This window comes from Taurulus bubalis, assembly GCF_910589615.1.
Source record: "Taurulus bubalis genome assembly, chromosome: 6".
NCBI classification, from domain to species: Eukaryota; Metazoa; Chordata; class Actinopteri; order Perciformes; family Cottidae; genus Taurulus; species Taurulus bubalis.
The window spans coordinates 21,013,785-21,031,146 of record NC_136594.1 but is presented as its reverse complement, the minus strand read 5'-3'; the positions used below and the strand labels follow the sequence as shown (position 1 = coordinate 21,031,146).

The 17,362-nt window shown below is 40.6% G+C and overlaps 1 protein-coding gene across 3 annotated transcripts in view; it reads left to right on the top strand.

Moving 5' to 3' along the window:
* Positions 1 to 17,362, top strand: part of prkcaa (protein kinase C, alpha, a) — a gene marked incomplete at both ends in the record, with an annotated part of 127,884 nt that overhangs the window by 35,481 nt on the left and 75,041 nt on the right. For all 3 annotated transcript variants that reach the window (XM_079220168.1, XM_079220166.1, XM_079220167.1), the window contains one exon: positions 14,039 to 14,121. In XM_079220168.1, coding sequence (XP_079076294.1) covers positions 14,039 to 14,121 — 83 coding nt within the window. The remainder of the gene's footprint in view (positions 1 to 14,038; positions 14,122 to 17,362) is intronic.

The window sequence follows — 17,362 nt, the reverse complement described above, 5'->3', positions numbered from 1 at the left end:
TTCCAAAAAGCAAATGAAAGCAAAACTCTGTTTGTATGCAGAAGATGTTCTGCCTGAGTTACAAGGCTGCTACGTCTTTGCTTCGTCCTTATGTTTTTTTACACTCTGTTATATATATTTTTTCTCTACAATATTACAAGAGTATTGGCTTTTGGTGACTAAACACATTGTTTTACTGCGATTGTAGACGTTACCTCTTTCCTCCTTGGGGTGGGCTTTCCTTGTCCTGCACAGAGTTAGCTGGCTGTGCCACGGGCCGCAATGAGGCCTTCATCAGGTTCAAATTACACTTATACTGCACCTTTAACAATGCTCAAAACAACTAAAGAGCTTGCAGTTTAAAAGGATCCATGTGGCAGTGGATGGCTTAATGAGACCAAGGATTCTCTCAAGAGTATCACATTTATTATAATATACAACTTTGACAAAAAATGTAATTACAGGACGTCTAGCACTTTTAAAAGGTTAAAACCAATAAAACAAGTATGTATAATGTACAGATGCACAAAAAAGGATAACTAAATTAACTAACTAACATAAAACCATGCAACACAAAACCAAGCAATGCAAAACAAAACTAAGTAAAACAAAACTAAGTAAAACAAAACCTGCCTCTCAATAACCCCGTTAAGACACTACCCTATCTATCAGTTTCTTAAAATCTCAGCCAGAGAAAGCTGGCTTGCAAGTTTGCTGATTAAAGACTAAATACAGTTTGCACTTAGTATTCTCTCAGCGTATATATTTGAGGACTATCCTGCTCTTTCCAAAGTAGTTTACAACTAAATCGTGGTGCAGCAAGGTTAGTTTTCCATTCATGCAACACATCGTACACCCGGCCATCTGTATATGTTTCTTTTCAATTTAATTGGCTACAAATTATGCACATTGGCCTGCAGCATTTCTGAAGACAGAAAACTGGTCAAATATACTGGGATTGAATGATATGATAAAAATACAACCATGTTCAATGTATCAACAAGTAGGGAATGGGTTATACATGCGTGACATTTTCTGTCTGGTAGATAAGCTAGTTGTAAACACCCTGTGAGAATGACCAATGAGAACGTCTCGATGGTTAGTATGGGGGATATTACAGCATGACATTATCCCCGTCTCACAATGGGTGGCAGTCAAGTATGTGTTGAGTGGACTCAACTCCGCACAAAGATCTCCTTTCCGAGGGCAATTGTGTCATTGTGTCAAGTTTTCCGATAATCTCAGTCTATCCAAATAACGTTGGACAAAACAAAAACATCTGCATGCTTGGTAAATGTAAGACCCTGTGAGTTTGCCATGGAAAAGCTGCCCAAATAGAAGCCAGCTGCTGCGTCTCCCCTTGTGCCAGCCTGAGGCTTGAAACAGGAAGCAGGGCCCATTCCTCTGAGCCTGCTGGGAGGAAGGCTACGAGGCTGGTACGAGATCCTCCTTTGGTGAAACACTGCAGCAGCTTGTGCTTAAAAATAAATTATTTAATTTCTCAGAAAGACGAGTCATTTGAAGTTTTTCAATGATCAACAATGAAGGATTTGCTTTTCCACTGGCTGGTCTTGTTATATAAATCATGAAAGAGAAGTGTGTGTAAGTGAGTGAGATCATAGATGGGTGTATGGGGCTCATATTGTCACGGTTCACCAGGTTCAGTGTAGTGCTCAGGATCAAGATGGGGTCATCCTGTTGTAGAGGGAGGGAGGAGTTCGGTCCTTGACAGGCAGTGAGCTATATTCTCCAGAAACATTGAATGAGATGACAGCAGTTATTATCCAGATTCATTAGGCAAATACTTTCTTATACTTTTTTTTTTTTACCCAGAAAAGGACAGAGCGGGAAAAAAGACTACATTTTGAGACTACATTTATTGCTGTCGGTAAAGCGGTTGTCAGATACTCACACGGAAGACCGGCTGGCTGTGTGGATTACTTGATGATGTATGATATTGCAAATAGAAATGTATTACAAGAATGCCACAGTCGGGAAATATTCCCCCGTGTTACGAATTACACTTGACATTTTACAAGAAAAGATATTAGTCGATGACGCTCAATGTTTGGAGTGTGCTTACTGGATTTCTTGTTTAAATACCAGTCTGTTTCCGGACAACTAAGATGTTGCTGTCATGGACATACCGTACTGTCTTTTAGACCAGGGAGCTCAATGCAACACTGTAAGGTGGCCTTGGGGACTACCTGATCCTGTTCTCATGCTCTCTGCTATATTTGGGATCCAAACCGCTTATAATCGCACAGCTGGCCAGTACCGTCACTCACAAAGTCCCTACAGGCTCCTCTGAGCATTTCAACATAAAGTTACAGATATAAACTGAAACACAAAGATGCTAACTTCGAGACTGATTGGCAAATACACAGAAACTTTGTTTGAGCATGTAAAAATGCCAGTTTGCATTCCTTCAGGGCTTACCAATTGGATTCCTCTGCTGGCGAAGCGGCCCTGCTTCACTACTGTCTCTTTTGGTCAAAGCCAGGCAGGACCATCTCCCTCCAACAACAGTGTTTTGACAGCTTGAGACTGCTATGCTTGTTTGAAGCCGTCCCTTAAAATGTTGGCGATGCTGTAAAAGGATGAAACCTTTTTTTAGTCCCAGTAAATTTTTAATTAATACCATTGCCGTTCCAGCAAACATTTCATTTGATCTTTTTCTGGAGCCCAGGACTGTTTTTGCCCTGCATGACTGAGTTGTGGCATCACACACTGTCCTCAGGGATGTTCACTGTACCCAATGTCCATAGCCAGCCACAGAAGCTTAAGTGGTTGGGGAGACACAGTGTGAGAGCTGGCACAAAGCCAGGTCAGGTTAATCCACTGATGTGCTTGACTGGAAGCGTTGGTTCGTTAAAGAGGAGGACGGCCTCGTACATCCACAATCTTCCACACAGGCCAACTAGAGAGCTGTCTCTGGCTCACCGCGCTGTCTTCAAGGGAGAACAAATGTTCACACCCAGTGGGCTTGTGTCCTTTTTAAGAAGCTGTTCACACTACAGAACAGATCTGTGCTGATTGCTACTTTTAAATGTCTCACGGTCCGGCCGCTTGTGAGCTACGGATTAGTTACACAGTTTAACCATCAGAGTGGGGAATAAAGTTTTACCGACCATCATTATTGGCCAACATTCAGTCAAAATATGCGAGAGATTAGCATTAATGCTGTTAAGTCGCTGTTATGGCCTATCTGGTGTGCCAAGGGGTACACAGGGCGTAACATACAGGTATCCAAAAAAACGTGGCAAAGGTGGAACAAATAAGGAAATAATAAGTTGGGTCAAATACTTAAAGAGCAATAAGTAGCACTTATTGACAGTTTATGGATTAACAAAGGTAAACCAACTAAAATGGAAGCAAAGGCGCCAGGGTCTTAAGGCCAAAACAATAAACCAAAACCCCAGAACAGGGTGAAGTTAAGTCAGGGGGCGTAACAGTCGCTGATCCTGAAAAGTGAACAGCAAATCAGTGTTGACGTCGACAGGAGGAGAGCTGATAACGCAGCTAGCACCAGAGCTAACTGCTAGCGTACTCTGAACTCTGTTCAGTAAACATGAATATTAGGCCAAGGTGAATTATTACTTTATCAAGATGTGTTCAAATGTGATGTTGTAAATTGTTTTGTTGAAAAACTTGAATAAATACAGTTGTTCAAAAGAGAATAATACAAAATAGATATTTAAGGTGGAATTATGACCTTTATTGTTAATTATGTCTTTTTGAATTGTGTGTTTTTATGCAAATCACCACTACATGACTACGACAAAGTTAAAGGACAACATTTAAAACATATTATGGTTTAAACTGACTTAGGGAAGGTTGAAAAAGATGTAGGACTGTAATAAATGAAATCCGTATGTAGCCTCAAATAACAGCTGCTATAACAACAACAAAAACTGCTACCAGCCAATATGGCTGATCAATGATCAGCTATTGATATCTGCAGCAAAAGAAGCGTGATGAGGAAATCTCTAAAAGTTGTACTTTCTCCAGTTTGGTGATCCGTTACACCATTATTAGATAAGACCTTACGTGGTGAAGAAAATAATCCATTTGTCCATCGTAGCATTGACCATGCTTACTAGCCGTCTCACACCTTCATGTGTACTAGGTGTCCGGTATTTCGACGGATTTCTCATTCTTGAATCCATCAATATTCAGACTGGTTAGACCTGTCTTTCTCTGTGTTTAGAGGTAAATGTAACTCTTGACCTTGCATCACAAACAAACAGAGCCAGCAGTGAAGAGAGATCCGTGGTGACAGCGCACCTGGACCAGCCAGTGGGCTTGTTCTGAGGACACATCCGCTTTTTGCTGTACATGCTAGAGAAGGAGAGCTACTGTAGAGAGGCAGCAACTCTCTGAACATTCACGGTAACGCTGCATTAAGATGTTCCTGTGGGTGTGCAGTCTAATTCTAATCCAGTGTTGCGCCCAGCAGTTTCATTCCTCCAGCTCATTTCTTCATTCGCTTCACTTTAGAGGCCAATGGACTTGTGCCGTAGTTTTCTTCAATGATTTTAAAGTTGCATCTGTGTTTTAGATGGCATGAAAACAACAACCACCTCTGTGTCTTCATTATCTGTTAATATGCTTCTTGGAGAAGCCATTAGCGGCTGTAGAAGCATTTATTATACGGCCCATAGCACCCCGGCTTTTTAAAACAAGTCAACCGTGTGTGAAAAAGGCTTTCTTTACCTCAAAGGAGTTAGTCAGGCATTTATCAAGAGCCTGTTAGAAGAGATTCGTGTCATCTTCAGGAGAATCCTAAGTATGTTGTTCACACACACACACACACACACACACACACACACACACACACACACACACACACACACACACACACACACACACACACACACACACACACACACACACACACACAAATGAGTCACAATTGCGCCATTCAGCATGCAAAACAGCCCACTGCATCTAAACGCGTCTGTGTCCTCGGTAAGGATCACTAAGTTCAATCAACAGGATGGATAATGAATAAAAGACTTGCCCTTCCCCGCCATGATTAGATTCTGTCCACCCTAATAGTAATTTCCTAAATGCTCATTGACCACTTCAACGATTGGTAATCAATTCATCATTCAAAGCATATCAAATACAAAATACAGTTTTTCTTTTCCTAAATGAGAGCTGCATTTAAACTGCTGACAATTTCTTAATCACTTTTCTTTCAATAAAATAGCCTACAAATAATTATCATTAGTCAGACAAATAGAGTGGGCTGCTCTGATCTCCTGATCACAGACTAGTCTTTACATTATAAAGAGATGAATTATCAACAACCCTTATTTCATTGTTTGTCTATATGTGTGTTTTACACTTGGAAGCGCTGTGTCACCACCAGAATGAAAGCTGCTAAACATTTTTCTAACACAGATTTCCTTCATTTTGTTCTATCATAAATGATGACTGGCCTGCTCGCAAGTGCTGACTGTTGACTTTTTTTTATGAACGTTTCCCACCACCACCATTTCCATAGTCTTTACCATTTTAGGCCACCGATTGAATAGGGAATACCATGATTGAATTGCACAGAGCGCCATTCACCTCAGAGCAGTCCCTTTGGACCAGCTGTCCTACCTGCCACTCAGAAGTCTTCCATTACGGCTGATTCTAATTGTCATACCTACAAGGGCTCCCCTTGAGTGCCCAATGTGTAATTTGTGCAGACAGCGATCCCCATCCTTCCATTACATGCTCTCCCCCACAAGTGGCCATTATTTGTGCAGTGTGCACCAGACTCCTCACTATCTGCCAATTACCAGCGAAGATACCGCATATTGCTTTTCGTTATAGATTTCACTTGTACAATCAGCAATCAATGTTTCCTGAGCTAAGCATTGCTTTTTTTTAAATCCCCACAGTCTTCAGTAAAATCAGGAGCTTTTGAAAACAGATGGAACATAATTGCTATTTTGAATGCAGAACCTGACCTGTGTAGTTGATCTTTATCAGCTGGACTGGATCAGGGTTTGAAATTGACCTTGTGGAGACGTTTAGGTAGGAACATTGTGCGAGTATTTAAGTATGATAAGGGTTGATTTTCATTGGAGCTTGTGTGTAGATATTCAAATGCACGGGGAGTTGATGTGTGTGGCAGGAAGTCAGTCTTGTAAACAAGCAAGACTAGACCTCAGTCTTTAAGACAACTTGCATACAGCAGTGTATGCACGGAAAAACTACTTTAACATTTTCCCACAGACTCGTCTGTCCAACTCAGTCTGTACAAGGTTACAGCCCACAAGCTGCGTCAGTGTTTTAAGATACGTATACAGTTTTAAAGAGGTCCAGTTGAAAGGGAGCCGGGTAGCTTTTGTATTTGTTGCAAATTAACTTTTTTCTCTTAGACCTTGGTTGCATAAAAGCCTGTCTCGAAATTGGATCGTGCAGTAATAAGGAAATATAGAAGATCAGCCTCGGCCGCGCTCATGGACAAAGATATTCAACTCTCTGCCAGAACTGTTAGATGAGAATTTAAAATCTTTAATAAGTGTTTATGGCCAACAAAAACCTGAATGACTCTCTGATGCAGTGCTGGAGCTCAGTTTCATTGCACAGTGATTATGAACAGCGTAATTGCTGAGTGCAGCGCAAGCCCTGTTTCACTGAATGGCTGTTACTAAGGGTATGACCCAGAATGAGATTGGACATATAGTTAAAAATTCTCCCAGAGAATTTCAAAACATGTCCTTGACTAAATGACTAGTTTAGATGGGTTCTTTTAGTTATATTACCACTAAATACAGTGAATATTTCTGTGAATTCATCATCATTCATTAGTGCACAAATACCCCTAACTGTAAATCACCTGATTTATGATTTTTGTTCACGCGTCATTACTCAATTAAATGGCCTGATTCTGTGTGTATATTTTCATGTCTTTCTGCAAGGTTAGCCTTCCTAGTCCGCGTGAGCGCAGCAGCTTTGGGCTTTTTGTTTATTTTCTCTTTATTGTTGAGAAGAGTTAATGTTCAGAAATGATCCATGTTTTCTTTTAATGGTTTGTTTATAATGCATTTTGTGTAAAACAGGCCAGGTCGCTGTCAGTTGAGAATGTGTGCACCTTTTATATACATTTTCACTTATATATGAACGTAACAATTCTCATTTATACAAACAAAAAATAGTCATTGGACCCGTTACCCCAATAGACATAAAATAGTTTTTTCTCAGTCCAATGAGTGTGGCTCCATTCCGTTTCATGCCCAAGGATTCAATTCTTGCTGCTAGATGGTTTCCTTAATTTCTTTCAATAACCTCTATGAGGTTTGTTTCCTTGGAAACTACCCTTGCTTTATCCCAGCCTTTCTTAACATTTAATATATAATGTGCCCATTTAAAGCACTGTGCTGGACTGCTAGGCTCTGTCCACACCTGGATCGGTTTTTTTCATCAGTAGCCAACACTTTGTGCAGTAGGTGGCTGATGTGGACGAAGAATCAAAGGCCAGGAGAAACCTTCCACTCCACAATAAAAGACGGCACAGCCTCTTTCTGTGTTTATGACGAGGACGTTGCCCTTTACACAGCTGTATATAGAGTGTAAATATCAGTGAGAAACTGGGGCCGGTCCCGTCATACTCAACTTCTCAGTACGTGTGGTGTTTAACTTTAACACATGATGCATGGCAAACAGTGGACCAGATTAAATAGTGAATTTCTCCAGAGAACTTCCACTTCCCTGTAATGCCAAGTGAACTCAATATCTGTAGCCTGCTAGCAAGAATAAATAAGTAATGCTTATGGCTGATTTTTTAAAATTATTTATTTTACCCCCTGCATTGGATTTTTTTATTTTTATGTCCAGTTCATGGAACAAACTAACAACGTTTTGTCACACAGGCTTGCTTTTTTACTAGAAATGATGGTGTAGTCACCTAACACAGTGGTACTCAATTATGGTGGCGCCCGTTGCCTAAAGGGAGGGAGGAGTGTAGGATTAAAACTTGAGGATTGGAAGTCACATGTGCTGACCACAGAGCAGTGACTGTGGAGAAACTGCATATGTGAGATTCCCAGACTAATACACTGAAAGAGATGTGCTTCTATGTTTATGTCTCTGTCCTGGCCTCCTTGTTTTTGTTATCTCAACATAACTGAAACTATATTTTAACTTTCCACGATCACTAGAGAGAATGCAGGATGAAGCAACAGCAAACATAAACAAAACATAATTAAGTCGCCCTTACTTTCTGCCGTTTGTTATTTTGAATTTGAATAACAGCTACCAGTGAAATAAATGCTGCTTGATTAATGTGACTTTAGTAAACCAAGACACTCTACTTAATGCACTTCTATGCATGCCAATGAAAGCCTCAATGCAGACTGTTAAAACACAAGGATTATTGATTTATACAGGAGATCACTGTCATTTAGTATTAAATGGATGTCATGATGAGACTTGGAGAAGAAGTTTAATCAATGTACAGGAGCCCTTTTTACTTAATGTAGGGATGTTAGAGCCAAGTCCAAGCATGAATGGATATAATGATGTCTCTATTAATGTTTTATTTTCTGCCGTTGTTTTTCTGCAGATGATGAATGAACATTGGCCCTGGCCCCTGTCGCAGTGATGCACAGTATAGTCAGCTTCAATATCCACTCCCTCAAATCGAGATTATAGTGAATAGAGAGTCATCATGTGGAAAAAGCTTTAAAGATGGTGAGGCAGCCACCTCAGTATTGTTGACCTGCAGATGCTGCTGAAGCCTTGGCCGCAGTAGCTGGCGGCTTCAGTAGCATTGTTAGTTTTAGGGTTAGCTTTTCGGTTTTACTCATGGTTTATAAATAATACAGTACACTAAGACATGGATGTCTGTGCCACATTTCATGGCAACCCATCTCATATCCGAGATATTTCAGTCTTGACCAAATAGGTGGACCTACCGATGGATTGCCATCCATGGAGCCATGATGCCAGTTGCACGGCTAAAAACAGATTATTATCTTGTCATATACGCTATAACAGTCATGTTAAGATCTTTCAGACACCAAATACTTTCAGAAACATATTCTGTACATTGACACATTTTGAAAAATCCCCTATCTCACCTATCATGGGTGGTCATGACGGAGATTTAGGATTATGCTTCCTGTGAGGGTGCTCACTGCTGTGGTCGAAACAGCAACAGGCAGTTGATTGGTTCAGGTTTAATTATCCTTTTTTTATTTTACACTATGGAGGCATACTACTCACTAAATCTTGCACTAAATGTGTATTTTGTCCAGACAACTGGATTGCCAACAGCACTCTTAGAATGACAACATATGCCAAGAAGCAAATACAAACCTTTATCACAGCGATTTCCACAAACAGATTTTACTGGTGAGATCTAAATGTAAAATCTGTTTGAGGATATTTCATTATATTTCTTTTTTACGGCTGTGGATTGGTGTATAGCGACAGTGGGGAAAATGGTCCAGGCATTCAAGTGGATAAAAGAACCGCAGGGAATAATGAAAGCTTCCCAGTCTGAAAGAGAGGCTTTTGTCAGGGGGACCGGTGTGCTGCAGGGTCTCCTGGTAGTTGGATCTAAAAGCTTTCTCCAACACAATTCCTTTCTTTTAGTGAGGTATCGTGGAAATAAGGCACTTCTACATACCCAAGTTCTGTTAAATTATCACTCCCTCTTTCTCATTTCCTGTCTGTATTCAGGAAATTGCTCCTATGAACAAAATTGTGACCTGTGAAAAATTAGGAAGAAATTGATTTACCAGAGTGGGTCTGAGCTATATATCTTTTGGGAAGAAAAGTCATTTCAGTCTGTTGTGCTGGAAGGCAATAAGTATTGATTTGAAAACCCTCATTACACTCTCACTTGCTGTATAATTAATCCCACCCAGAGAGAAAGAGAATTATTATGTCTCCATTCACCACATCAGACCGGTTGGAAACAACACGTCTTAGCTGCTGTCCTTTCCTCGAGGGCGATTGAGCTGTTGTCAGTGTATAGAGTATTCCCTCACACCACAGAAATCTCATTTCTTGCAGGATTTAAGAATAGGGCTCAGCTGGCACATGTAAACGTACAAGACTCTGTGAGCTTTTATTGCTTTGTATTACATTGTCAGTTCCCAGAGTCCCTGTTATAATGCAATAGCAACATCTTTTAATAGAAACTGACCACCATAACCTCTGATGTTCTCAGTCTGCCTTATTGCCATGCTTTACACACGTTGTAAGTCAGTAGCTTTCCGAATGATTTGCTAATATAAATATGCTTGATTAATATACTTATTAAGAGTCATTACGGGTAAATTATAGAGTGAATAATTCAGTGACAGTAATGCACGTTTGATGAAGAGTTTCAACCTCTTTCATCTTGGGTCTCTACCAACCTCCTTTGATTCACTCCACCATCCTTCTTTTTTCTCTCTTTCACATACTCTTAAAAACAAATATTGTTTGTCTCATATATCCACTTGATTCATTTTCTCCTATCATCAGGACATTGTAAATATATATGTGGGGAGGGTGGCTGCCATCTTTCTGAAAACATTCACATCTGATTTTAAATCATTAAGCCTACCAACCTTCCACCAATCTTGTTCAACAGTAATACACTTAACACATTATTTGAAAAGGCATCAAGTACTAGCCGATCAAAGGCAGAGTAGGGCGGATTTTACAGAATGCTGTTGGGGAAAAAGATCAGTCAGAGTACCGTGATTAACAGGACGTGTAATCGCCAATGCTGTGAAAGACGTAATTTGGCATCGGGATGAAAGGGGACTTCCACATAAAAAACTAAAAGAACTCTTTGGCATCCGTGAGGTATTTTGAATACACCAATATCTGGTATTTCATGGGAGAAACGCTGTGGAGGAAGTGCTAATAGAAAGAGAGCTCGTAGTTTTAATGAGAATCGCTTGCTGTTGATGAGCATTGGCGGCTAAATGGACACTCCATATGGACACTCACACTCAATTGACAGAAACAAGACAAAGGATTGGTATACGCAGTGCTAGTGTGAATCGAGGCTACTCTCACACTCTTATCAGCTTTTTACTGGAGGATGATTTATGGATGTACTGAATCAGTGAGATTTATGAGCTGTCTGGTTTGTGGTCATTGGACGTACTGACCGATAGCTCCTAAGAGGAATCAGGGTAGAAAGGTCGAGTTGTGGTGGTGTGATATGCCTGTGTGTGGGGCTGGTATTGATTTGCCATCATAAAAGTTCATATATATGTCAACATGTTGGCAACCCTAACTTTTTATTGTTAAGTGTGTATGAATACTGAAGCAGGGGTCGGCAACCTTTTTAATAGGAAGTGCCATTTTTACATCTCAAAGATCAATGTATATCAACATTTAACATTGACGTCACATCATAATCTTTAACGGATATACATGTATAATCTTACTAAATCCATGCATAGCAACATTTTACAAATATTCTTTCACCCATACTTAAGACATTGTAATTATATATGAGAGCACTGTACAATAATGCTGCCATCCTTATGAAAACATCCACATCTGAGTTGAAACCTTTAATTCTACTAGCCCTCCATCAATCTTGTGAATCAGAAATACATTTAACAAAATCTGGAAAGACTGCTACTGGTGTTTACCCAAGCCTGTCTGTGACCGTGTTTAACCTGGGTGTCTGCTACCCTCATAACAAAGAACCTTCTACTAAAAAAAATGCATTGTGCAATGTAACGAATATGCTGTATTTCTACATGTTCTGAGAGATATAATTACTCAATTAGTTTCCTAAATATTGATAAAAAAAAATGTACTATAGAGAATGCATTACATTCTCATATACTTCATCATATTGTTTCTAGCAGGGTTTGACGATGCACTGCTGAACACTAATATTTCTTATAGCTGTGGGTGAAAACGTATTGATTTCTTTGCAGCCTTCTGGAACCCCCCTGATTTGACAGTATGTACGCAGAATGCCAATTCCTAACGACATGTCTTTTTGTGTAGAAAGGTGGCTGCAAGCAAACAAGTAGAGCTGCTGTCACATTGTCTAAGGAGGTGCAGAAACAGTAGATCAACGAGCTACATTAACGAACATGAAAAGACGATGTTTCTGTAATATTCACCAGTGAGTTTTTGTATAGTTTCGACCTGATGACCGATGGGTCCTTATGTAAAAAAACATGCAGTATAAAATATCCAAAAGCCTGTATGTGCAGACATGTAAGCAACATTCAATATATGTGGCCCAGACTCAACTATTCTTAGGTGAAAATGTGCATTTTACAAAAAGATCTAAATGATTCCCTTTGTTATGACTTTTACTGTTCAATAATGTGTCGCATGAACATGATTCATGAGCCACCTTTCAGTAGAATCGAATAAAGTTTTGAATGAAAATATGTTCTCAGCGATGCTAATGGGGTGTTAGATTCATAAATATCTGTCTTATTCATGATATTAGGGGACGGGACAGATGGTGGATGGGTGTAGAGTTTCTGACTCACTCCCAAACAACAGCGATCAGAAGTCAAAAATAATTACCAGAATCGTATCTTTATTACTCAGTCTGTGTTTGCGTGTCTAAATCATGATTTATAGTTCTAGACTGAATGAGGACACATGAACGGGTATTTAACCGGTAGCAATACATAATGCATGAATGGAGTAGTAGTTTTAGTGGTGCAGATGATAACGGTGACAACAGATGGTTGTTTGATTCCGGTGGAACCTGTTTTTCTTTTATGTCTCCGTGCCAGCGAAGTGAAGCATTATGTTTTTGTTTGTCCGTACGCACATGTACACACCATCTCATGAACGTTCTTCAAATTTGGCACAAACGTCCACTTGGAATCATGGATGAACTGATCAGATTTTAGTGGTCAAAGGTTACTGTGACTTCACAAAACACGTTTTTGGCCACAGCTCAAGAATGAATATGCTAATTATGACAATATTACACAAATGTCGAATAGGATTGAAATGAGAGAGTTTGAGTGGCACTGTTTAAGAGGGATGCAGTGGAAAGACAAGAGGTGATCTGGATGTGGATGCATGAACAAGAGTGACATTGCACATTACTTTGCTCCGCTGCTGAAACAGACGTGAAAGTGTATACAAGTGGAAATCAAGCAAGGTCTCTGAAAATGCATCACATCACTGATGCAACACAAACCACTAATGGAGTCTACTCAGGGTCACTCATTGCTAAGTGAAGACTATTGAAAACCGCCATTTCAGATGCTTTCATCTAATGCTGCAAGGCCTTGAAAACATTAAGTCCTGGGGAGAGAGGGAGGGGCGCTCTTGTCTGTCAAAGAGGAGCAGACATAACACTTCTGGAGACAAATATTTGGTGAACAAATTAGGTGGAAATGCGCAGATAGAGCAGTGAGAACATACAGTTTTTGTTTTGTATACCGACCATCTTCCACAATTAGTCCCCCTCACCCTTCGTCATGGTGTCAGACTTTATTTTTTTGAGAGCCAGTAACAGGCGCCCTCCCCCCTCTTTGAGTCTGCTGCTTGCTTGGCTGCAGACTACAGTGCACCCAGTGACCCGGCATGATAATGACACATTGCGCTGACACGGACGAGGTGCTGATGTATTCAAGTGTGCAATCCTTGATGTGTCCTACGTGGATACATGTTCAGCGGTTGTCTCTGTTGGAGGATGTGTTTGTGGACGCATTCGAGTGTGCTTCTTGTGCATGGAAAAAAAAGTGTGTGCATGTGTGTGTGTGTGTGTGTGTGTACGCGCGCTGCCTGCCTTAGCTCCTGTCGTGTCAGGGAGGAGGTGGCACTGTACTGTGCAATAAGAGCAGTCAGCCTGCAGGCAGGAGTGGCCATCTGGAAACATGGTAAAGAGCTTGGCCCAGACATCAGTGGTCTTTCCATCCCTCTCAGTGTTATCAGATCTATTTCTCTTTTTGCTGTCTGTTTACATATCAATCGACAATGACACACTGTATTCTAATATTCTCTCCTTTTGGTTGCTTGTCTGAATCTTCTTGGCTCCATCTGCCCATCTGGCCATCTCTTCCTCTCTCCCTCTCCTAACGGCCTCCTCTCGTCTTTTGTCTCCCTGCAGTTTGCTGTTTTGTGGTCCACAAGCGGTGCCATGAATTAGTCACATTCTGCTGCCCAGGGGCAGATAAGGGGCCCGACACAGACGTAAGTAACCAAAGCCCAGCTGTTGCCTGTCACGTGTTTGTCTGCGAGGAGGTGCCTTTCCTGACATTACACTGAAGTGCATGCACATTGTCACCAATGTGGTGTCAACCGGGCCGGCCTCTTTTCTGATCACTCTTGCTCTCTTTGTAGTGTACACGGGAGAAAACAAATCATCCCTCTTTATTGTGATGTTGATGACAAGCTCCCAGCAAATTTACTCAAAAAAAGAAAAGAAAGAAAAACATTACATTAATGATAGAAGCTCAGCATCTTTGTTTCAATAGATCTCAAAAGAAAAAGAGCTCCAGTCTCTTCCTCTGGTTGTATCATTTCAAAGAAGGTCACTAAAATGTTAAATTTAGTCGACTCATGATTGAATCACATCAGCAGCAGGTGGCTAATTTAATTCATCCAATGCAATGATTTAAATATTCCACTTAGTGAGACACCATTGCCAACCGCTTAAGAAGAACTACACTTTAGACTATTCGCCACCTGCAATAATGCCATCAAAGTCGATATTCTTTCCTCCAAACTGGACATATTAAAAAAACTAACATGTTTTGACATCATGACATATTGTCAATAGGTTCATAGAATAGCCGATTGGTAGATTACTGTGCCGTTAACAATGACCTGCTTTGGCCCAGAGACAGATGGAGGCCAAAGGCAACACATCTCCATCGGTCTTGGCCAGACCAAGATATACACACAGTGGGCTACTAACAGCTGATTGCTGGCACAAACCTTGCAACCCATTTTGCATGAAGGGAATGCATTTTGCCCAAAAAGAGGCGAGTTGTTTTCTTTTTCTTTTTTTACACCAAAGTAATGGATACAAAAACAGCTGAATGCCAATGGAGACATTAAGCTGGGATGATTGTTTCTTCTCCTACCAAAAGGCTCTTTATACCAATAAAAAAACTGACCAATGAGAGTTTACCTCGTCCAATAACACTGGTTGAATTTCACCTGTCATGCTCTCAGATATGTCCGCTTGCTTGTGAGATGGACTAGAAAAGTCCTAATCTTCAGAAGGAAACAAGCTATTGCCGTCACACGGTTTGATATGAGGTTGACTGACGAAACAGGCGTTTTAACCATGAGGGCTCGTGATTCAATAGAGCGAGCTGGTTTACCCAGTGTAGTTCTTCATAGCACACCGGGAGCGTTTTAATACACAAGACACAAGAGTGTTTTAATAGTAGTACAGATTTACAGAGCACACCAAGCAAATGCAGATTTTTTAATAGTTTAATAGTTTAGCATCTCAATATTATGTCGTTTCCTGTTACAAACAGCATAAAAAAAGTATTTTATTGGATCATTTGTATGACACATTCAGTGAGGTCTCCCGTTCTTCACTCTTAATCGCCTGCCGGTACATGCTATGTGCCATTCGCCACTGCTTACCTGCTCGCTAAGTGTGAAACTCCATTTACATGCCTGTTTGCTCTCCTGGCATGCGTAGCCTCTCAGTGTTGCAGCAGCAGAGCCCGGCCTCTGTAACTGGAGATATGTCAGTGTGTCATTCAAGATCATCAACCCAGACTCTTTAAATAGAGCACGCCACAAATTACACGGAAGCCGTAACAGCGGAAAATAGTCTGAGCCGGGAGATTCTCGATTGGAGCAAGTACTGGGGTTCAGATCATTGAGGGTCTTTCATGACCTTTGACATCTGTGCTTTGCAGATGACCCCAGTTTCCCAAGTAATGTGTTGCACAGAACGCACAAGTGCATCTTTGTTAATAAATGTACAAGAAACTTCTCATTCATTCCTGCTTGACACGATAAAAGGTTGTTTTTCTTCCAATTGAGATGCCAGCCAAATATCAGTTTCCTTGCAGACCTCTCATAACCCACCACTATTGTACTTCCTGTGGCCAAACAGATCTTTCCAAGCAGGATAAGGCAAGTTTATTTATACAGCACATTTCAATTCCGAGTGTTACATAAAACATGAAACGCATCGAGGCAAAGTGCAAAAGAAACACACCACAAAAGAACATATTAGACTTTAAATTAAATGTCAATGTGGCAATTTGTCATTGCCACACTTAGATATAAGGATAATGTCGTATAGTACATATAATTTAGTAGTAGAAGAGACCTAATGAGCAGACTTCACTGCGAGCGCCAGAGTGTTACATTATTTTCAGCCTGTTGTTCATGCTCAGGCTGTTTTTTGGCACTACAACAATAACTACAATTCATGTCACCACAAACCAAATATATTTTTAAATAACATGCATGTTATCTCTTGCTGTATTAGAATATGCGATGCTCCCTTTTTGATATACATTTTTGTGCACTCAGCCCTGTTGCTAGGGGCAACCACACATATTACATGGCTTGCTGCCTCCCGGGCATGCGATCCAGGAAGGTAATAACTCCCATGGCCAGCAAATATCCTGAAGATCTGCTGTATCTAGGCTACCTGCATTGTATGACTCATTTATGTGTTTTATAACGCTCCTACCGGAAGAAAAAGTGCGCACAAAGATGCCAACAAGAGCTCCTCGGACCTTTTCAATAGCGAGCTCGCCATGAGCGGCTAGCCTTGGTTTGACGGGAAGAGATCACCGTGAATATATTGTTCCTCTGGGTGTTGTTTCAAGGGCAGGCCAGGCTGCAGATATGCACACACTCATGTGCAAATTGATCTATGTCGTCGGTCTAGTAGTTTGCCACAGAGCGCAGTCACTGGTGCGGTTAGACTCAGTTTGAGGGTGTCATCTTGGAGGAGAGAACTAACACTTGGTTCATCTCCCAGTTTCACAGGCATTGGAGCGGATGTCTGTCTGCTTACAGGCTTGCTGCTCAAACCACGAGATTACTGAATCTCATTACTAATGTTACATTATTGTTGAAATTGTCATTTAAGTTGGTAGAAAAGGTGCATGTAAACATATTTTATGTATCATTATGTTAATAAGTCATCTGCTCTATCCACAACGCAGTATAGAGTAGTGGGGGTGTACAATTAATTGCAGAAAATGCTTGTTTGTTATTAAAAGGGTTGAGAATGTAATATGGCTTTTTTCTTTTTTTTTCTTTTGACTTTTACAACGTGAAATGATGTTGAACCATGTAACCCCTGCAATCAAAATCTGGCCTCAAAGGGATTTTGTTGGACTGTAACGGTATCTCTTGTAAGCACATTCCATGCGAGTGTCACTTAGTCTGATTAAAGCACTTACTTTAACAAATTGTTTTCGCCTGACTGCCGGGTGTAACG